Source organism: Haliotis rubra, unplaced genomic scaffold (genome assembly GCF_003918875.1).
Source record: "Haliotis rubra isolate DU_JTF1 unplaced genomic scaffold, ASM391887v1 Scf342, whole genome shotgun sequence".
NCBI classification, from domain to species: Eukaryota; Metazoa; Mollusca; class Gastropoda; order Lepetellida; family Haliotidae; genus Haliotis; species Haliotis rubra.
Window position 1 is genome coordinate 751,718 of NW_025767016.1, and position 24,110 is coordinate 775,827.

Genomic DNA, 24,110 nt, shown 5'->3' on the forward strand with positions numbered 1-24,110 from the left:
CACCCTATATACCCTGCCCACTAAGGACATGAGAAAACCGTCAATAGGTCTATACATCAAACATCGAGACCTTAACTACAAGTAACTGTTACCTACCAATCCTGTGTTTCTCATCTCATATTAAAATTGAAATTTTAATTTGTTTACATTACTCTTGTACCAAGTATATTATCATTTGTTGTTAACTTCCCCTGTAATTCAATTGACACCTCAACAGTCAACAGGACTTTTCTCTTTTCTTCATACAAGGGAGGGAGAAATCAGTTAAATATAATGTACCTGCTCCCCCTTTTTTGGAGACACAGCTTTTTTTTCAGGCCCAAATATTATTTGGCTCAAAGCAGTATCCTTATTTGAGGAAATATGGTATCATCTATTTCTGAGTTTACCTGTGTCTGCTTCTCCTTACCTGGGCCCTCTCAGTGTCTTGTGGGTTGTGGATGACACGACATCTGCATACTCGAAGGGGCTTGGTATGACGTCTGCTGCAACCAGTCCTGATATGTGGGACATGTCCGCCAACATGTAGGCATTGCACTGATCACAGATCTGCAACACACAGGTATACAGTACAGGTATTGCACAGGTACACAGGTGGATAGCTGGGTGTAGTAAAGGTATATGGCCAGGCAAAATGTATACAGCAAGGTATACAGGTGAAAGGCTGTGTATTACACAGGTATACAGGTGTATAGCTGCACCATCATCAGATATAACAGGTATACAGGTGTATAGTTACACCATCATCAGATATAACAAAGGTATACAGGTGTATAGCTACACCATCATCAGATATAACACAGGTATACATGTGTACAGCTACACCATCATCAGGTATAACACAGGTATACATGTGTACAGCTACACCATCATCAGGTATAACACAGGTATACAGGTGTATAGTTACACCATCATCAGGTATAACACAGGTATACAGGTGTATAGTTACACCATCATCAGGTATAACACAGGTATACAGGTGTATAGTTACACCATCATCAGGTATAACACAGGTATACAGGTGTATAGTTACACCATCATCAGGTATAACACAGGTATACAGGTGTATAGTTACACCATCATCAGGTATAACACAGGTATACAGGTGTATAGTTACACCATCATCAGGTATAACACAGGTATACAGGTGTACAGCTACACCATCATCAGGTATAACACAGGTATACATGTGTACAGCTACACCATCATCAGGTATAACACAGGTGTACAGTTACACCATCATCAGGTATAACACAGGTATACAGGTGTATAGTTACACCATCATCAGGTATAACACAGGTATACAGGTGTACAGTTACACCATCATCAGGTATAACACAGGTATACAGGTGTATAGTTACACCATCATCAGGTATAACACAGGTATACAGGTGTATAGTTACACCATCATCAGGTATAACACAGGTATACAGGTGTATAGTTACACCATCATCAGGTATAACACAGGTATACAGGTGTATAGTTACACCATCATCAGGTATAACACAGGTATACAGGTGTACAGCTACACCATCATCAGGTATAACACAGGTATACAGGTGTACAGCTACACCATCATCAGGTATAAAACAGGTATACAGGTGTACAGTTACACCATCATCAGGTATAACACAGGTATACAGGTGTACAGTTACACCATCATCAGGTATAACACAGGTATACAGGTGTACAGTTACACCATCATCAGGTATAACACAGGTATACAGGTGTACAGTTACACCATCATCAGGTATAACACAGGTATACAGGTGTACAGTTACACCATCATCAGGTATAACACAGGTATACAGGTGTACAGTTACACCATCATCAGGTATAACACAGGTATACAGGTGTATAGTTACACCATCATCAGGTATAACACAGGTATACAGTTGTATAGCTACATCATCATCAGGTATAACACAGGTATACAGGTGTATAGTTACACCATCATCAGGTATAACACAGGTATACAGGTGTATAGTTACACCATCATCAGGTATAACACAGGTATACATGTGTACAGCTACACCATCATCAGGTATAACACAGGTATACATGTGTACAGCTACACCATCATCAGGTATAACACAGGTGTACAGTTACACCATCATCAGGTATAACACAGGTATACAGGTGTATAGTTACACCATCATCAGGTATAACACAGGTATACAGGTGTACAGTTACACCATCATCAGGTATAACACAGGTATACAGGTGTACAGTTACACCATCATCAGGTATAACACAGGTATACAGGTGTACAGTTACACCATCATCAGGTATAACACAGGTATACAGGTGTACAGTTACACCATCATCAGGTATAACACAGGTATACAGGTGTATAGTTACACCATCATCAGGTATAACACAGGTATACAGGTGTATAGTTACACCATCATCAGGTATAACACAGGTATACAGGTGTATAGTTACACCATCATCAGGTATAACACAGGTATACAGGTGTATAGTTACACCATCATCAGGTATAACACAGGTATACAGGTGTATAGTTACACCATCATCAGGTATAACACAGGTATACAGGTGTATAGTTACACCATCATCAGGTATAACACAGGTATACAGGTGTATAGTTACACCATCATCAGGTATAACACAGGTATACAGGTGTATAGTTACACCATCATCAGGTATAACACAGGTATACAGGTGTATAGGTTACACCATCATCAGGTATAACACAGGTATACAGGTGTATAGTTACACCATCATCAGGTATAACACAGGTATACAGGTGTACAGCTACACCATCATCAGGTATAACACAGGTATACCATCATGTATAACACAGGTATACACCATCATCAGGTATAACACAGGTATACAGGTGTACAGTTACACCATCATCAGGTATAACACAGGTATACAGGTGTATAGTTACACCATCATCAGGTATAACACAGGTATACAGGTGTATAGTTACACCATCATCAGGTATAACACAGGTATACAGGTGTATAGTTACACCATCATCAGGTATAACACAGGTATACAGGTGTATAGTTACACCATCATCAGATATAACACAGGTATACATGAGTATAGCTACACCGTCATCAGGTATAACACAGGTATACAGGTGTATAGCTACACCATCATCAGGTATAACACAGGTATACAGGTGTATAGCTACACCATCATCAGGTATAACACAGGTATACAGGAGTATAGCTACACCATCATCAGGTATAACACAGGTATACAGGTGTAAAGAGACTTGAACCCACAATCACAGCTGTCAGGCACACACAAGGGACATACTTGTCCACACCTGACAGCAGCTCCTCACACAAGTGTGCCCCATGATTCAATACAGCGCTCACCTCTCTGAAGGTTTTGTAGTCAAGGAGACGGGAATACGCTGTGGTGCCAGCAATGATGAGGTGGGGACGGTACAGTCGGGAGGTGATGCTCAGCTGCTCATAGTCAATGTAGCCGGTCTCTGGCTGTAGGTGAAGACAGTTCACATTATCTAAATACACATTCCTTAAATAGAAGCTAGATTGTCTTGGTTATTAATGGCATGTAAATGTGTGAATGTCAAACATACCCATCCATGCCATCAGGAATATGAGTCACACAATCAGCAAGCACACCAACCATCCAATCCTGTTAGCCTTTATATCAAGCACATCATTCTGCAGACTCTCTTAGCCCTTACATCAAGCACATCATTCTGCAGACCCTCTTAGCCCTTACATCAAGCACATCATTCTGCAGACCCTCTTAGCCCTTACATCAAGCACATCATTCTGCAGACCCTCTTAGGCCTTACATCAAACACATCATTCTGCAGACCCTCTTAGCCCTTACATCAAGCACATCATTCTGCAGACCCTCTTAGCCCTTACATCAAGCACATCATTCTGCAGACCCTCTTAGCCCTTACATCAAGCACATCATTCTGCAGACCCTCTTAGCCCTTACATCAAACACATCATTCTGCAGACCCTCTTAGCCTTTATATCAAGCACATCATTCTGCAGACCTTCTTAGCCCTTACATCAAACACATCATTCTGCAGACTCTCTTAGCCCTTACATCAAGCACATCATTCTGCAGACCCTCTTAGCCCTTACATCAAACACATCATTCTGCAGACCCTCTTAGCCCTTACATCAAACACATCATTCTGCAGACCCTCTTAGCCCTTACATCAAGCACATCATTCTGCAGACCCTCTTAGCCCTTACATCAAACACATCATTCTGAAGACCCTCTTAGCCCTTACATCAAACACATCATTCTGCAGACCCTCTTAGCCCTTACATCAAACACATCATTCTGAAGACCCTCTTAGCCCTTACATCACACATCATCTCTGCAGACCCTCTTAGCCTTTATCCAAGCACATCATTCTGCAGACCCTCTTAGCCCTTATATCAAGACATCATTCTGCAGACTCTTTAGCCCTTACATCAAGGACATCATTCTGCAGACCCTCTAAGCCCTTACATCACACATCATTCTGAAGACACATCATTTCTGCAGACCCTCTTAGCCCTTACATCAAGCACATCATTCTGCAGACCCTCTTAGCCCTTACATCAAGCACATCATTCTGCAGACCCTCTTAGTCCTTACATCAAGCACATCATTCTGCAGACCCTCTTAGCCCTTACATCAAGCACATCATTCTGCTGACCCTCTTAGCACTTACATCAAGCACATCATTCTGCAGACCCTCTTAGCCCTTACATCAAGCACATCATTCTGCAGACCCTCTTAGCCCTTACATCAAACACATCATTCTGCAGACCCTCTTAGCCCTTACATCAAGCACATCATTCTGCAGACCCTCTTAGCCCTTACATCAAACACATCATTCTGCAGACCCTCTTAGCCCTTACATCAAAACACATCATTCTGCAGACCCTCTTAGCCCTTACATCAAACACATCATTCTGCAGACCCTCTTAGCCCCATCAACACATTCATTCTGCAGACCCTCTTAGCTCCTTACATCAAACACATCATTCTGAAGACCCTCTTAGCTCCTATATATCAAGCACATCATTCTGCAGACCCTTTAGCCCTTACATCAAGGACATCATTCTGCAGACCCTCTAGCCCTTACATCAAAGCATCATTCTGCAGACCCTCTAAGCCCTTACATCAAACACATCATTCTAGAGACCCTCTTGGCCCCCGCACATCAAGCACATCATTTCACCCATCAAGCACATCATTCTGCAGACCCTCTTAGCCCTTACACATCAAGCACATCATTCTGCTGAGACCCTCTTAGCCCTTACATCAAGCACACATCATTCTGCAGACCCTCTTAGCCCTTACATCAAGCACATCATTCTGCAGACCCTCTTAGCCCTCACATCAAACACATCATTCTGCAGACCCTCTTAGCCCTTACATCAAGCACATCATTCTGCAGACCCTCTTAGCCCTTACATCAAACACATCATTCTGCAGACCCTCTTAGCTCCTTACATCAAACACATCATTCTGCAGACCCTCTTAGCTCTTACATCAAGCACATCATTCTGAAGACCCTCTTAGCCCTTACATCAAACACATCGTTCTGCAGACCCTCTTAGCCCTTACATCAAACACATCATTCTGCAGACCCTCTTAGCCCTTACATCAAACACATCATTCTGCAGACCCTCTTAGCCCTTACATCAAACACATCATTCTGCAGACCCTCTTAGCCCTTACATCAAGCACATCATTCTGCAGACCCTCTTAGCCCTTACATCAAGCACATCATTCTGAAGACCCTCTTAGCCCTTACATCAAGCACATCATTCTGCAGACCCTCTTAGCCCTTACATCAAGCACATCATTCTGCAGACCCTCTTAGCCCTTACATCAAGCACATCATTCTGCAGACCCTCTTAGCCCTTACATCAAGCACATCATTCTGCAGACAATGTTTGCTCTCACATCAAGCACATCCTTCTGGATACCCTGATAGCCCTTAAATCAAGAACATCATTGGGAAACTATGTTAGCCTTTACATCAAGCACATTGTTTTGTAGACTCTGTTCACTCAAATATCAAGTACTATTTTTTAACATCTTCTGCTGTGACAACTGTGACAATATCATCAACATCGCATTGACTACACCATGGGGTCAGAACAAAAACATCGTGTGAGTACATACATTGATCTTGTAAGGCATAGACTCGAAGAAGATGGACGTTGCAGACACTCGTTTCAGATCAGTCATGAAGCCATGTGTCAAACTGGAACGTGAATACAGACGTACTGAAAGCATTTAGCTGATGCAGTAGATATATCTTGTTGAGTGTGTGAGTGAGTTTAGTTTTACGCCACACTCAGCAATATTCCAGCTATATGTCAGCAGTCTGTAAATAATCGAGTCTTGACCAGACAACCCAGTGATCAACAGCATGAGCATCGATCTGCACAATTGGGAACCGATGACATGATTGTGTCAACCAAGTCAGCGAGCCTGACCACCCGATCCCGTTAGTCGCCTCTTACGACAAGGCCTTTTGTGGCAAGCATGGGTTGCGGAAGACCTATTCTACCCCAGATCTTCACGGGTCAAATATCTTGTTGACATAACTAGAGTTCACTACTTTTGTCAGTATTCATGATTCTCTTTCTCTTGATCAAATACGATATGGTACATATTTATAATGAAATATGATATGGTACATATTTATAATGAAATATGATATGGTACATATTTATAATGAAATACGATATGGTACATACTTATAATGATATACAAGCTACATGTTGAATAAATGCAGTAATGCATGGTCTATCAAGCGGACATCTCTTTGGAAGTACAAACTCCTACCAATGATGACCATCTTGTTAATAACAGAGAGTCAAGCAGTGTACAGATAGGATGTCCAGCCGGGCCTTCTAGTGTCTTGTACAGAATGGAGGCTGTTCATTAGGACAGCATTTCCAGAGTGACATGATGACTGTATGTACTTGGCAGCTGCTACAGAAGTATCTGTTTCCTATGTCTACTGTTGAATATGGACTGATGGCCTTCAAAACAGAAATCAACTCCCCAAAGAATGATTCGCAACAGTTACAATTGTGGGAGATCCCAAAGATCGGATTACAACTTTGATAACCCTGACTCTGCCCAGGTATAGCAAAAAAGACAAGGGGTTGGACTTACTGCCCTCCGTCCGGCAGGTCCAGCCCCATGATCCGGTCGTGTGGCTTCAGTAGCCCGGTGAACACAGCGAAGTTGGCCGGGCTCCCTGAGTAGGGCTGGACGTTCACTCCCCACTTCTCAGGGTCAAGACGGAATGTTTCCAGCGCCCTCTTCTGACACAGAGTTTCAACCTCATCGATAAAAATGTTTCCTCCATAGTACCTTGTCAAAATAAATGTTTAAACTTTCAGCATTGAAGTAAAAATAAATGAGAACCTTACAAAAGGTCAACACTCCTTCATACAAAGAGACCATGCATTCTCAACAAAGAATACCTATTAATAGCCTGCTGGCAAGGCAAATTGAAACACCCATCGAGGCAGTTATATGCCACTCTACAGGGGTGTTCTTTTGGCTGTTATCAGGTTGGCACTAACCTAGTACAGGATCAACACCTTGAGATTAATGACAAGTCACCAGTGAAAATGTAAGGTTGGGTATCTAAACTCAAACATAGATGTGACTAAAGCAGTTACATGATTCATGGCATGGACTATCTGAGTCGCAAATAAACAAATATGTCTATCTTTCTTCTATAGTTTCAAATACAGCATCACCGTCACAATCAAAGCAATTGATACTGAAGCCATGTTTACACAAGAAAGGTTCATGTTGAATTATGGCGCACAGCCCAGGATGGGCCACGTTCTCTCACCTGGCACCGGGGTAGCCTTCTGAGTACTTGTTGGTGAGACATGACCCCAGGGCTTCCAGAACAGGTCGGCTGGCAAAGTTCTGGAATACAATACACATGCTGTGAGTGAGTGAGTGAGTGAGTGAGTGAGTGTGTGTGAGTGAGTGAGTGAGTGAGTGAGTGAGTGAGTGAGTGAGGAGTGAGTGAGTGAGTGAGTGAGTGAGTGGGAGTGAGTGAGTGAGTGGGTGGGTGGGTCTGAGTGAGTGAGTGAGTGAGTGGGTGGGTGGGTCTGAGTGAGTGAGTGAGTGAGTGACTGAAAGGGGTTTAAACATGTTTAAAATAGCATTTCACTTTGTGTCAGCTGGCAGATAAAAGTCCAAAGTGACACACTCAGCCTAAGGTCTCGTGGATTCAGATCATATCACTGACTAGGACACTGACATAAAAACTGTCTAAAAGATATTTGCAAATTTGGTTTAGACACAGAAAAATAGTTGAAAAAAACACGAAATGTCCAGAAACCATGTCTCCAGAAAAATTTGAGCAATTCATGATCAATGTTTCATAATTAGTGTGTCATGTTCAGCCTGTTGTAGCCAGGCTTTCACCCGTGCCACAATGTCAGGGTAGAGTGTCTGTTGCCATGGTTATAAGACAGCACCTACCTCAGATGCTATGAGCTCCAGGCCATGTGTCTGTCGATGCTTCTCTTTGTCCATGATGGCTTTCATCTCCGGGTCCTCGTCCTTCAGACTGCCCTGCCCAGTCCATACTGTCCGGCTCAACTCGGGTCGAATGACCTATAGATAAGAGCTTGCATGACAACTATATGTGAACAAGTGGCACTGATCTGAAACTTCAGCAACAGTGTGCAGGTTTTACTGCAACAAATCTCTGCATCCTATATGTCTACACCCATGGAGGAATGGGCGCCAATAACTGACCCTGTGAATCCTGCAGGACCCTAAATAACACAGGTGTATGAAATATTAAATCAACGAAACTACTGAATGCATGACGAAAATAAACTGACATATCTATCGCGCTAGTCTCATACATGTACAGTGCTACTAGTTGTGTCACACTGCAATGGGCTACTGGTAGTGTAACACTGTGCTAGGCTACTGGTTATGTAACACTGCAATGGGCTAAGGGTTGTGTCACACTGTACAGGGCTACTGGTAGTGTTGTGCTGCAATGGGCTACTGGTAGTGTCATGCTATAATGGGCTACTGGTAGTGTCATGCTATAATGGGCTACTGGTAGTGTCACGCTGTACAGGGCTACTGATAGCGTCACGCTGTACAGGGCTACTAGTTGTGTCACACTGCAATGGGCTACTGGTAGTGTAACACTGTGCTAGGCTACTGGTTATGTAACACTGCAATGGGCTACTGGTTGTGTAAAACTGTGCTAGGCTACTGGTTATGTAACACTGCAATGGGCTACTGGTTGTGTAAAACTGTGCTAGGCTACTGGTTATGTAACACTGCAATGGGCTACTGGTTGTGTAACACTGTGCTAGGCTACTGGTTATGTAACACTGCAATGGGCTACTGGTTGTGTAACACTGTGCTAGGCTACTGGTTATGTAACACTGCAATGGGCTAAGGGTTGTGTCACACTGTACAGGGCTACTGGTAGTGTCATGCTGCAATGGGCTACTGGTAGTGTCAGGCTGTACAGGGCTACTGGTAGTGTTGTGCTGCAATGGGCTACTGGTAGTGTAACACTGTGCTAGGCTACTGGTTATGTAACACTACAATGGGCTACTGGTTGTGTAAAACTGTGCTAGGCTACTGGTTATGTAACACTGCAATGGGCTACTGGTAGTGTAAAACTGTGCTAGGCTACTGGTTATGTAACACTGCAATGGGCTACTGGTTGTGTAACACTGTGCTAGGCTACTGGTTATGTAACACTACAATGGGCTACTGGTTGTGTAACACTGTGCTAGGCTACTGGTTATGTAACACTGCAATGGGCTACTGGTTGTGTAAAACTGTGCTAGGCTACTGGTTATGTAACACTACAATGGGCTACTGGTTGTGTAAAACTGTGCTAGGCTACTGGTTATGTAACACTGCAATGGGCTACTGGTTGTGTAAAACTGTGCTAGGCTACTGGTTATGTAACACTACAATGGGCTACTGGTTGTGTAAAACTGTGCTAGGATACTGGTTATGTAACACTGCAATGGGCTACTGGTAGTGTAACACTGTGCTAGGCTACTGGTTATGTAACACTGCAATGGGCTAAGGGTTGTGTCACACTGTACTGGGCTACTGGTAGCGTCATGCTATTATGGGCTACTGGTAGTGTCATGCTATTATGGGCTACTGGTAGTGTCACCTTGTACAGGGCTACTAGTGGTGTCACACTGTAAAGGGCTACTGGTAGTGTCATGCTATTATGGGCTACTGGTAGTGTCATGCTATTATGGGCTACTGGTAGTGTCATGCTATTATGGGCTACTGGTAGTGTCACGCTGTACAGGGCTACTAGTAGCGTCATGCTGTAATGGGCTACTGGTTGTGTCACACTGTAAAGGGCTACCGGTTATGTCATGCTGTAATGGGCTACTGGTAGTGTCATGCTGTAATGGGCTACTGGTAGTGTCACACTGTAAAGGGCTACTGGTAGTGTCATGCTGTAATGGGCTACTAGTGGTGTCATGCTGTAATGGGCTACTGGTAGTGTCATGCTGTAATGGGCTACTGGTAGTGTCATGCTGTAATGGGCTACTAGTGGTGTCATGCTGTAATGGGCTACTGGTAGTGTCATGCTGTGATGGGCTACTGGTAGTGTCATGCTGTAATGGGCTACTGGTAGTGTCATACTGTACTTGGCTACTGGTAGTGTCATGCTCTAAATGGGTTACCGGTAGCGTCATGCTGTAATGGGCTACTGGTAGCATCACACTGTAATGGGCTACTGGTAGTGTCATGCTGTAATGGGCTACTGGTAGTGTTATGCTGTAATGGGCTACTGGTAGTGTCATGCTGTAATGGGCTACTGGTAGTGTCATACTGTAATGGGCTACTGGTGGTGACACTGTAATGGGCTACTGGTAGTGTCATGCTGTAATGGGCTACTGGTAGTGTCACACTGTAATGGGCTACTGGTAGTGTCATACTGTACTTGGCTACTGGTAGTGTCATGCTGTAATGGGCTTCTGGAAGTGTCATGCTGTAATGGGCTACTGGTAGTGTCACACTGTAATGGGCTACTGGTAGTGTCACACAGTAAAGGGTTACTGGTAGTGTCATGCTGTAATGGGCTACTGGTAGTGTCACATTGTAATGGGCTACTGGTAGTGTCATGCTGTACTTGGCTACTGGTAGTGTCATGCTTTAATGGGTTACCGGTAGCGTCATGCTGTAATGGGCTACTGGTAGCATCACACTGTAATGGGCTACTGGTAGTGTCATGCTGTAATGGGCTTCTGGTAGTGTCATGCTGTAATGGGCTACTGGTAGTGTCATGCTGTAATGGGCTACTGGTAGTGTCATGCTGTAATGGGCTACTGGTAGTGTCATGCTGTAATGGGCTACTGGTAGTGTCACACTGTAATGGGCTACTGGTAGTGTCATGCTGTAATGGGCTACTGGTAGTGTCATGCTGTAATGGGCTACTGGTAGTGTCACACTGTAAAGGGCTACTGGTAGTGTCACTGTAATGGGCTACTGGTAGTGTCATGCTGTAATGGGCTACTGGTAGTGTCACACTGTAATGGGCTACTGGTAGTGTCACACTGTAATGGGCTACTGGTAGTGTCATGCTGTAATGGGCTACTGGTAGTGTCATGCTGTAATGGGCTACTGGTAGTGTCATGCTGTAATGGGCTACTGGTAGTGACACTGTAATGGGCTACTGGTAGTGTCATGCTGTTATGGGCTACTGGTAGTGTCATGCTGTAATGGGCTACTGGTAGTGTCATGCTGTAATGGGCTACTGGTGGTGACACTGTAATGGGCTACTGGTAGTGTCATGCTGTAATGGGCTACTGGTAGTGTCATGCTGTAATGGGCTACTGGTAGTGTCATACTGTACTGGGCTACTGGTAGTGTCATGCTGTAATGGGCTACTGGTAGTGTCATGCTGTAATGGGCTAGTGGTAGTGTCACACTGTAATGGGCTACTGGTAGTGTCACACTGTAAAGGGCTACTGGTAGTGTCATGCTGTAATGGGCTACTGGTAGTGTCACACTGTAATGGGCTACTGGTAGTGTCATGCTGTACTTTGGGCTACTGGTAGTGTCATGCTTTAATGGGTTACCGGTAGCGTCATGCTGTAATGGGCTACTGGTAGCATCATACTGTAATGGGCTACTGGTAGTGTCATGCTGTAATGGGCTACTGGTAGTGTCATGCTGTAATGGGCTACTGGTAGTGTCATACTGTACTGGGCTACTGGTAGTGTCATGCTGTAATGGGCTACTGGTAGTGACACTGTAATGGGCTACTGGTAGTGTCATGCTGTAATGGGCTACTGGTAGTGTCATGCTGTAATGGGCTACTGGTAGTGTCACACTGTAAAGGGCTACTGGTAGTGTCACTGTAAAGGGCTACTGGTAGTGTCATGCTGTAATGGGCTACTGGTAGTGTCACACTGTAATGGGCTACTGGTAGTGTCACACTGTACTTGGCTACTGGTAGTGTCATGCTGTAATGGGCTACTGGTAGTGTCACACTGTAATGGGCTACTGGTAGTGTCATGCTGTAATGGGCTACTGGTAGTGACACTGTAATGGGCTACTGGTAGTGTCATGCTGTTATGGGCTACTGGTAGTGTCATGCCCAGCTTACATATTTTCACATACACTTTTGTGCGACACGTGACAGGCTCAAATCATGAAGACATGGGTGGTGTTGTACAAATTAACATAAGCCCTACGACTGTCATAATTCTACGTTAATATATGGGAGATACAACCACCTTAGCACTACAATCACTTTACACAATGGCATCCTGTATGAATACAAATAATAATTGTCCATAGTAATCTGTATTACGTGAATAATAAGTCGTCTGGTGACATTCCAAGGAACAGAATAACTAACTACTGAGATGCTACCTGATGGGCCATTGGTGACGACTAAAACATGGCTTCATACGGCAGCCTTTCTGTTGCATATAGTGGGTATGGACCTTAAACTGGGAAACAATACACAGTCACTTTTTTATAAGCTTTAACCAGGTTATACCTAGACTTATCTGAAGCTTTGTTAGGTATTCAAACAGACAATCTGTCATAAATATCCCTGTAAACATTTCCATAAATCACACAAGTCCATTAGCAATATGCCAGGTCACGCCAACATTTAATGTTAGATCTTCACCTCACCTACACGGCTCCAGCTGGTGTACATTTAATTATATATTTAGCTGTGACTTATTAAATTTCTTTTTATCCTATTTCTAAGCCTTTGCTAGTCTGTCTCGCAGTCGCTGAACTCATTACATTTGCTTCTGTCCAGCCCTTTCGGCAATGCTAAAACCCTTCTCACTCGGCTCCTTTTCAATGTGAAAGGAATTGTTTGTTTCCATCAAAAGTCTAAGCGTTAGTCTAAGCTTATGCCTGTATTCAACAATTATAAAAACTGTCTCAATCAGTGTCCTGGTATTTAACAAGGCAAGCGGCACCTGAAGCATGTGTTAAACACGGAGTGCTTGATGAGCTCCCACCTGGGTGGATCATGTTACGTTCCTGTACACTACATACAGTCATTCCTGACAGGTGTTGTCATGCAACTGTTTACAATGGTAACAAGCTTAGTGTTCATTATATCAATACAGTATTGAAATATATTACAATGATTTGCAATACATATTTTCATTATTCCAGTATGGAATAAAGGAGTGAGTTTGACTTAATGTTGCTTTAATTCGAACAGTATTCATATCACAGCGTGTCAGCTCACAGTCTGAAGAAAGCCCGCAGTGATGACAGTCTCGGATGTTTACAGCTCATACTCGGGTTAAACCCACATGCAAGAGTATGGTGTTAACCTACAAACACAATTTGAGCCATTCAGGGATTCTATCCCACAATCATAGGTTTCTGGCATGTGTAACTCTGCACAGACAAGTTTGGTGCCTTAGTCACCTGGGCCCTGTTCAACAAACCAATCGTAGAACTACGACTGTCGTAAGTCTATGTTAAAGTATGGGAGTTACGATCACCTTAGCTCTACGATCGCTTTGAGGATCAAGACCCAGAGCCTGAGTGCTTCCTTGGAATCGATGTGATGATTACATGTGATGAAAGGAGACAAAACACAGCAACATGTATTTCAGGTATAGTCTGGACCTGTGTCACAGAAACAGCACTCCACCAAAACCATATATCAGCTTGACTTCAATACGTATCAGCTTGACTTCAATTGTTCAGCTATTTCTAACTATCATTTACCCTGTCATGGCAACATTAGCTTTACACATGTACATCTCTATAATACCCTATTATGGCATCTATCATCTCAATGTTCTGTCTGTGGGAGTACCTCACAGCACGTCCTGAGCTGTCCAACTAAAATGTCTAACTGGCTCTATCGGAAACTCTCATGTCCCAATCAAGAACAATGTGTTTACGACAAACATGTGATTTTCGTGATGTAGGGTGTGTTTTGTAAACCATTATACCTAAAAACCCTTCTCTGTCGTTTGTCGTTTTGTCGACTAAACCTCCTGATCATGAAGTGTACCAGCATATCTGTTGAAATGTAGCAATGTCTAATACATCCGTTGTACAGCTTTTTTTTTCTATATTCAATCAAGTTTGGATAAATTGCAGGTGAAGATGACTTGTAAAGAAGGACGATAGTGACTTCTACCAAATCCATTTTGTACATCAAGTCTTAGACTTTAGAAATTAAATCTTTCAATAACCGCTAAGAACTTTGTCATCAAGTTTCTTCAGCAAAATGTGACTTGCTACAAGCAACAGCTGGGATTAATCTACATCTGTAGCAGGAACTGTTTGCATATTCCTCCACTTGCCTGAATCAGAACAACATTTAGGTTGACTAGTCAAGTGGAAGTTTTCCTATTGTATTCATGGCCTACATATACAGTCATCCCTCACTATAACACATTCTGATGTACCATGGTTTCCATTAAACCGCAGTTTAAACAGTGGCTGCCAAATATTTTATTATTTTCCCCACAAACACATGTTCATGTCTGACTGTCATTGTATATTGTCGTTATTATTTAATATGTATATATATTAAGTGAGTGAGTGAGTATAGCTTTACACCACTTTTAGCAACATTCAAACAATATCACGGCGGGGGACACCAGAAATGGGCTTCAGACATTGTACAAATGTGGGGAATCGAACCCGGGTCTTCAGTGTGACGAGCGTTTGCTTTAACCCTTAGGCTACCCTACCGCCCCATACACATATATAAAGCTGCACCTAAAACAACACAATATCAGAATATATTTTTCCTGGTCAAAAATAGTTTCTGGTACTATTTTTTCCAATCATTACATCTACATTTATCTAAGGAGCAACATAAACTTGTAACTGTAAACAATCACCACTGTCACTGTGTCTCAGTACACAGGTTTCTCTCAGGAGTGGTGGGCGGTGGGGTAGCCTAGTGGTTAAAGCGTTCGCTCGTCACTCCGAAGACCCGGGTTTGATTCCCCACATGGGCAAAATTAGTCTGTCTCACAGTCCCTGAACCACATTATTTCCCCTACTGCCAAGCCCTCTCTGCAGTGCTGAAGCCCTAAATAAAGCAAGTCTAGATTTCCTCAGGTTCTGAATCTCTGGTCTCCCTAGGGCTCCTTTTCAACATAAATGGGTTTGTTTGTTACTATCAAAATTTTATATATTCAGTGACTAAGCCTTAGTCTAGGGCAAAATGTGTGAAGCCCATTTCTGGTGTCCCCCGCCGTGATATTGCTGGAATATTGCTAAAAGCGGCGTAAAATCAAACTCACTCACTCACTCACTCACTCAGGAGTGGTAATGATCTACTTGAGCCAGCTGACAATTAACCGTCACATGAATCTTGTGCAATGGCCTTTGCTTGGTAGCTGCCAGACGGGAAGTTGTAAGTAGAAATAACTCACAAGTCTCGCGTCACAAGTACATGTTCGTAACAAGATCAGACGGATAAAAGTCTCGTACACACAAAGGATGAAACTGACACAGAAAGCAAATCCTACATAAGGTGGAATGCATGACTGCATCTCATTGTGTGATGCAGGCTTTGGCAAAGGACATTCTTTCTTGGCAACAACACAAGTGCCATGGAAAAATCATCCATTGCACAGATACCAGTACTTTGTTTGGAGTTAGGGAAACATCTACAGTCATTCTAAAAGCCAACGTCCATCATGGTTTCAGATTAGTTTACTTTCCAGGGAATCATTAGAAAAATCAGTGAAAAGATTTTGTGTCAGAGAATTGGATTTTTTTTACAAGAATATGGACAATTGCAATTCCAGTTTCTAAATATGTATTTATTTTTGCTGCATGCCTGGGACAAAATATTCACCTATGAATAGGTGTAGATAAATCCTTGTAGATAAATCTATGTTATCATGTGAAACTACACTAAGTGACCTGTAAATCTGCCATTGAAGTCTGTAAGATTTACGGTGCCCTCAGACATTAGCACGATCTGTTAACAATCATACGATAGTTGTTTACTTATTCTTATATCTATGAGCATCTTAACCACATTACTCCAAATGTACTTTATTTCATCAAACTTTGAAGAAAGATTCAACATGTTCAATATTGATGACAACAAAATGCCAGCAGTTGGAGAAGTAGGCAGCCCCTGCATGTGATATAAGTAGGGTACAGACTGAACATACACACTCACCATGCACAATATTAGCATCACTTCATATGTAGCTGTGCTGTGCAATAGCATACATAAGGTTTAACCTTTACTTACAAAGATGGGAATCAGAGGAATGTCACGAAATGAAATAATTTTAGTTGTTTCTTGCCAAGAATTTACTTATTTAGCACAAGAAATATTACTAGGGTACGCTGTGGACACAAGATATTTTTTCTGCACACATTCTGTACTATTTCGTACTATTGGAGGCACATTTCTGAGTGACGTAAAACCCTGCAAGATGCACTGATAACAGCATCTAGAAGCTTCTCATGTCATAAAGTATGGTGGCGACATTATGACACGTCAATAATTACAGTTGTGATGTCACGACATGAGTAAAAAATGACAAGCTGTGCGATGTCATGACACATGTCAACTTTGTCAGATCAACAATGTCAGACTGTGATGTCATGACTTGTCAACAATGTCAGGCTGTGTGTTATGTCACGACATATGTCAACAATGTCAGGCTGTGTGATATTGTGACATGTGTTACAATGTCAGGCTGTGTGATATTGTGACATGTGTCAACAATGTCAGGCTGTGTGATATTGTGACATGTGTCAACAATGTCAGGCTGTGTGATTATGTCATCGTGACATATGTCAACAATGTCAGGCTGTGTGATATTGTGACATGTGTCAACAATGCCAGGCTGTGATATTGTGACATGTGTCAACAATGTCAGGCTGTGATATTGTGACATGTGTCAACAATGTCAGGCTGTGATGTTGTGACATGTGTCAACAATTGTGATATTGTGACATGTGTCAACAATGTCAGGCTGTGATATTGTGACATGTGTCAACAATGTCAGGCTGTGTGATATTGTGACATGTGTTAACAATGTCAGGCTGTGTGATATTGTGACATGTGTCAACAATGTCAGGCTGTGTGATATTGTGACATGTGTCAACAATGTCAGGCTGTGATATTGTGACATGTGTCAACAATGTCAGGCTGTGATATTGTGACATGTGTCAACAATGTCAGGCTGTGATATTGTGACATGTGTCAACAATGTCAGGCTGTGATATTGTGACATGTGTCAACAATGTCAGGCTGTGATATTGTGACATGTGTCAACAATGTCAGGCTGTGATATTGTGACATGTGTCAACAATGTCAGGCTGTGATATTGTGACATGTGTCAACAATGTCAGGCTGTGTGATATTGTGACATGTGTCAACAATGTCAGTCTGTGTGATATTGTGACATGTGTTAACAATGTCAGGCTGTGTGACATTGTGACATGTGTTAACAATGTCAGGCTCTGTGATATTGTGACATGTGTCAACAATGTCAGGCTGTGTGATATTGTGAAATGTGTTAACAATGTCAGGCTGTGTAATATTGTGACATGTGTCAACAATGTCAGGCTGTGATATTGTGACATGTGTCAACAATGTCAGTCTCTGTGATATTGTGACATGTGTTAACAATGTCAGGCTGTGTGATATTGTGACATGTGTCAACAATGTCAGTCTGTGTGATATTGTGACATGTGTTAACAATGTCATGCTGTGTGACATTGTGACATGTGTTAACAATGTCAGGCTGTGTGATATTGTGACATGTGTCAACAATGTCAGGCTGTGTGATATTGTGACATGTGTCAACAATGTCAGGCTGTTATATTGTGACATTTGTCCACAATGCGAGGCTGTGATATTGTGACATGTGTCAACAATGTCAGGCTGTGATATTGTGACATGTGTCAACAATGTCAGGCTGTGATATTGTGACATGTGTCAACAATGTCAGGCTGTGATATTGTGACATGTGTCAACAATGTCAGGAACAATGTCAGGCTGTGTGTTATGTCACGACATATGTCAACAATGTCAGGCTGTGATATTGTGAAATGTGTTAACAATGTCAGGCTGAGAAGTTGTGACACATCGACAATGACAGGCTGCCTGAATGACACATGTCAGTAATGACAGGCTGTCATGTTATGACATGAGCCAACAATGACACACTCTTTATGTTTTATGGATATCAACTTCTTTTTTATTCTTTACACGACGTTTCAGAGCTAATTCTTGCTCCTTCATCCAGGTGAATGATTTAAGCAAGAATTAGCTCTGAAAGGTCGTGTAAAGAATAAAAAAGAAGCTGATATCCATAAAACGTGTCATGTATTCATGTTCATCCAACTTCTAAATGCCTTTCACATACTTCAATGACACACTCTGATGTCATGACCATCCTCCGTATCTCCTGATCTCCTTTTCCTGCAAACCCACCATAACCCTGGATCTCACTCTTATTTGCTACCCTACTTAGCCTAATGGAGGGGCGGTCACAAGGGTAGCCCAGTGGTTAAACTTAAAGCGTTCGCTCGTCACTCCTAAGATCCAGGTTCAATTCCCCACATGGATACCATGTGTGGAGTCGTTTGCTGGAATATTGCTAAAAGTGGCATAAAACTAAACTCACTCACCCACTGGTTTAAAGGACAGATCTGAATGTGAGTTACAAACCAGCCTTGATGTTGCTTTAGTGATATCAGCAACATGGTGGCTAGTCCTATCATTATGATTATTATGGGATTTGAGAGAAATTTAACTTAGAAAAACTGACTGATATTCAAAAGAAAGACGTCAAAAAGTATATATTTTTTTATTTTTTAATGAAAAAATGTCTATGTCCACTTCCCTTACCTATTTCCATTTTCCATATTTTATGTTTGATGGGTCAGTCAAATGCAAGTCAAGGTTGGGTAATTTGAGATCATGAGAACCAAGCGAATTGATCCATGGGGAGGTCTACAGAACAGCTATTCCGAGAGATAGAGGATTTGTCATGACACGTTAACCATTAATGAAATAACAGATTGAAAAAAGCATGAAAGAATCTGCTGAGCTGTGCATAACATGCAAACAATGCCCTCAAGCTGATGAGACCGTAATACCATATGTTTTTCATATGGATTTTATCAACATTCTCAAAGTGATACAATAAGCCTGCAAGTCTTAATTATTGCTTGTAAACCTTTTTCTCAGAATTAATGAATATTTTGTTATGAGGTTCATATGATCAGCAATAGTAGGTAAATCAGGTCCTTTTGAATAACCATTTAAATATTGCTGGAAACGTATGATGCATACGTGGTAGGACTGTCACATCCATTTTATGGCACGGTTGCTACAGAGCCTATTTCATCACTCTGTTTTGTAAGTGCAACCTGAATACGCTCTGATCTATATTAAACATTGTCTTCAAGAACACACAACATTCCAAGCAGAGGAATACAAGCACACTATTGTGGAAAATACAAAAAATAATAATTCTAAAACTCTGATTAAAATTCGCACTGAAAACCTATGCAATAATATCGATAATATATAGTAGATGTCAATACAAGGGAGATAATTGGTGTAGGTAAGAGTCAAAAAGTATTGCCATGTGTCTCGTAAACAGGGCGAACAGTCGCCGATATGTGTGCCAGCTGCAATCTCAGCTGCTCTCCAAGACTCGACAGTTCACTAATATTCCACTGTCAGCGTGCATTATACACTACACATATTAGCTTCTGACACTGTCACCATGCACAAACACTGAAATTATTCGTAACAGTAACGGAGCGTATTTTTTCTTCATTAGGTACCGTTACCTAACACTTGAAGCAATAACAAGCCTAATGAGCATATTTCCTGAAAGGTCATAACTGACATTAAAATGCACATGGAAGATTGATGTTACGTGAAATATAATTTCCTTAAATTATGTAATGGAATGTTTAGTCTTACCCGAGATCCGACACACAAACTTCGCCACACAGCCAACATTGCGGGAAATGACCTTTCAATATTTACATGATTTAAGGACAAGGCCACGCCATAAGACCAATGTGAAGGTCGCCATCGACAGCCTATTATTCCACATCACGTTTTATTGGAAATTTCCCATCTGGAATAAATCGTCCGTTTCATGGTGCGATCATCTTTAGTGAGAGTAAAGATAAGCCTTTATCTTGCCCAAAGTAACTGATATGACACGTACAATACTACATGTCTACTACACGGACATAGGTACTTATACAATAAGTCACCAAATAATTGATTACTAAGTAAAAGTTTTCAGACGTACAAATGGGGACGCTAATTGTGAAGAAGAGTGGGTGAGGTCGCTTATGAACCTGAACGATCAATTGAATGTTGAGCGCGACTGCGTTACATACATATAGACATATAAACAGGACAGATTAAAATATATACCACCCGGCCAGTAGGCCTATGAGAAACGAGGTGTCATTAGGTTCATAAAATAAAATAATATACTCATGCCAATAATGGTTGTCACCCCCTTCAATTTTTTTAATTGGAGAGGTATTGGGGTGAGGTGGGGAGGGGAGGGGGTGACAACCATTATTGGCATGAGTATATTTTGAGGCCTGCACCGCGAAGGGATTTTCTTCCAAATTAATATAAGCTGATAGGCTGTGAAACAACTTAAATATTCAATGAGGACTTAAACCCAGCTCCCTCACTAGTAAACACTCCCACCAGGGCCTTGAGGCCAGTATATATATGATACATATTATACATATATTACCCGTAGATATGGTTGTAATTTTCACTGAACTACAAACAGTTCGCTTCATGCTGAGTGGGATACTCCATACCAACTGATACACAGTTTTCATTGTTTTTGCAAAGGTAGCAATGCAACATGTCACCCCCACAATGCATTTTTGCAAATGGAAAATGTGACGTCATGTCTTGTTAATGACGTCACAGATGTTGTTTCTACGTGTTCTTAATAAAATACTATAAATAATATCTCCAACGCTACGGGTCGGGATTCACAAACTGTTTCACACTCGACAGATAATCTATATAATTCCTTGTAATAATTATTTTCTAAATATTCTTTACGAAAAATGCTGGTCGATTAGCCTTGACTCGTGTTAACGGTCATGGATTTCTGGCGATCGGTGTCAGGCTATTTGCATGCAATGCTTTTTGCGTCTTAACCATGATTAGAATCTAGATCGATCTGAAGCAATCAAAGATCCCCCTGATTAAATATTTATTACAATGTCTTATTTTCACACAAGGTGGGTTGGTGTAGACAGACTCATGCACACGGGTACTGGTTCACGGAGGCTTTCTCATATATGGTAGCTTTGGTGCATAATGCAGCTCTTGTCAGATTTGCTTGTTGTTGTGTTTGGAGATAAGTAATATTTTAGGGGCAATTTGTTTTTAAGTTGGGAGAATATCGGCAAGTGGTTGTTAGATTGCTGACAGAGTGAACTGTTGCCAGTATGGCTGCATGGTGTTCCATGTGCAGGTGCCCGGGCGCCATTAATATTGTTGCATACTGAACTAACAGTGCATGGCGTAATCGTCACTCACTTCGTATTACTTGCACATGCATGAATGTCATCTTTAATATCCAACGGTGTGAGAAATATACACAGCGTTCCTCTTACGCGTATAACTCGTGTGCATGACCGTGAAGTATATATTCACGGTGGCATTATGTAAGTATATTTTTTTATCGTACATGGGCCAGTATTTTTCCATTAGCTAATGGAAAATACTTACATTCCGTCCTATACGCCCGGGCGTACGTTTATTATCCAGTCCTCCATGACAACGGTTTAAGGATCTCAACCAACACATCGCCATCCCGTATAATAAACAAAGGTATTTTCCATAAGTTGTGTCTACTCCGCGTATATAGCTTTTCATCTTTTCAGGGCATATATATAGCTATGCTTGGTGTTCGAGCATGTGACCGTGAGGAAGTATATTTATGGCAGGGCTTTAATGCAGCTATAACTATCCTTCTGTCCTGCATGGATCATGGTGCGCTATTGTGGCTGGTGCACTTTAACACGTCGCTATGTGCACCTCGAGAACAGCAGTGCGACAGGTGGTTCACAGATTGGCTTTTAGCCAGGAAGAACATAAAGAGAGACACCTTTTCTTTCTATGCCTCCATAACCCCTATGAACCTGCTTGCTGTCACATTTCACGTAAGATTGTAGTCCCTGGGTATTCTCTCGGACAGAGGCCCTGTGTCAACTGCATGTGTCGGCTGTAGTAGCCATGTTGTAATTCATGTATACTACATCTGGTATATAACATGGTTCTGATACGCAACGTTTAGGCTTTGGATTGCCACCTGCACATACAGATGCAAGAGACAAATACAACTTCTCTCGTCACCATGTCAGTCACATGTTTCTCTGACCAATCTGTGGTAGCCCCGGCAACCTCCCAGGGCACTGTTTACAAAATGTCATGTTTCGGTTGTCGTTTTACTAATATTACGTGTATAGCAGTTATTCAAGCTATATGGCATCGGTATATAACAAAATGGAGTTTGTGTCGACAGTGGTTAAATCATCAGAATCGATTCACCAAACTTGCATTCAGAAAGTCCTTGCTTGTTCATACAGGATTCCTTTGCCATTGACAAATTGGTATGAGTGAGTGAGTGAGTTTAGTTTTACGCCGCACTCAGCAATATTCCAGCTATATGGCGGCGGTCCGTAAATAATCGAGTCTGGACCAGACAATCCAGTGATCAACAGCATGAGCATCGATCTGCGCAATTGGGAACTGATGACATGTGTAAACCAAGTCAGGGAGCCTGACCACTCGATCCCGTTAGTCGCCTCTTACGACAAGCATGGGTTACTGAAGATCAACATTCTAACCCGGACCTTCACGGGTTCAAATTAGTATGAACACCGATATGGTATAATATATGTATCAACCAGGAGTGCCGGGCCATATGGGTGAGGTAGTTAATACTGAACGTCGCATGGGCATTTTGTCACCCATAAAAAGCCGAAAAAAGTAGTGGCATTAACATGGAGGCATGTTATCAATACAACCAACAAGGAATCTATCACGTTTAGCATAGTCGTTAGCCTGATTGTAACTCGTTTATCATCATCAAGTCTACCCTCGTGGTGCTTTAACTTGTGACAGACGTGCATATGAAATGGTAAGGACATCCAAAGTTAATAATTGAGTAAAAAATGTTGGCATCACATATGCAAATGTGACAAACGGAAATACCCTGGTGATATGGACACCGGAGCAATGTCCATAGGCAACATCTCTTCATGGGACTCCACTTATGACCTGGATATTGTTTTTTATGTCTCTGTGGTGCATATGGCGAGATACACAAGATCGTTTCAAACTATATGTCAACTATATTTTTAGACAGAAATACCATTATTTGCTGTTAGCCCTGTCAAAACTTGAGTAGGATATGATGTGTAATGACAAATTAATTTTGAATGACTGTACAGGATTATGTATAGTGTAAGTGCTGTCGCGCAGACACATTCTTCAACTCCATATGCTTATCGAGGAAATGGTTTACAACAATCAACTAAATATCACTACCGGCATGGTACGC

General features: G+C 41.9%; 2 protein-coding genes across 2 annotated transcripts in view; one reads left to right on the plus strand and one right to left on the minus strand.

Annotated features, from left to right (window-relative positions):
* LOC124284702 (serine hydroxymethyltransferase, mitochondrial-like) overlaps nt 1-20,524 on the minus strand; it is a 28,206-nt gene extending 7,682 nt beyond the window's left edge. The window contains exons 1-7 of the mRNA XM_046720809.1: nt 20,471-20,524; nt 8,506-8,640; nt 7,862-7,941; nt 7,168-7,368; nt 6,163-6,244; nt 3,360-3,482; nt 410-549 (exon numbers count right to left, since the gene is read on the minus strand). Coding sequence (XP_046576765.1) covers nt 410-549; nt 3,360-3,482; nt 6,163-6,244; nt 7,168-7,368; nt 7,862-7,941; nt 8,506-8,640; nt 20,471-20,509 — 800 coding nt within the window. The 5' untranslated portion in view covers nt 20,510-20,524. The remainder of the gene's footprint in view (nt 1-409; nt 550-3,359; nt 3,483-6,162; nt 6,245-7,167; nt 7,369-7,861; nt 7,942-8,505; nt 8,641-20,470) is intronic.
* A 1,572-nt stretch (nt 20,525-22,096) lies between these two features.
* The window catches only part of LOC124284684 (transient receptor potential cation channel subfamily M member-like 2), a 72,825-nt gene continuing 70,811 nt past the window's right edge, over nt 22,097-24,110 (plus strand). Inside the window, 1 exon segment of the mRNA XM_046720785.1 lies at nt 22,097-22,209. The gene's annotated coding sequence lies outside the window, so the exon portion shown is untranslated.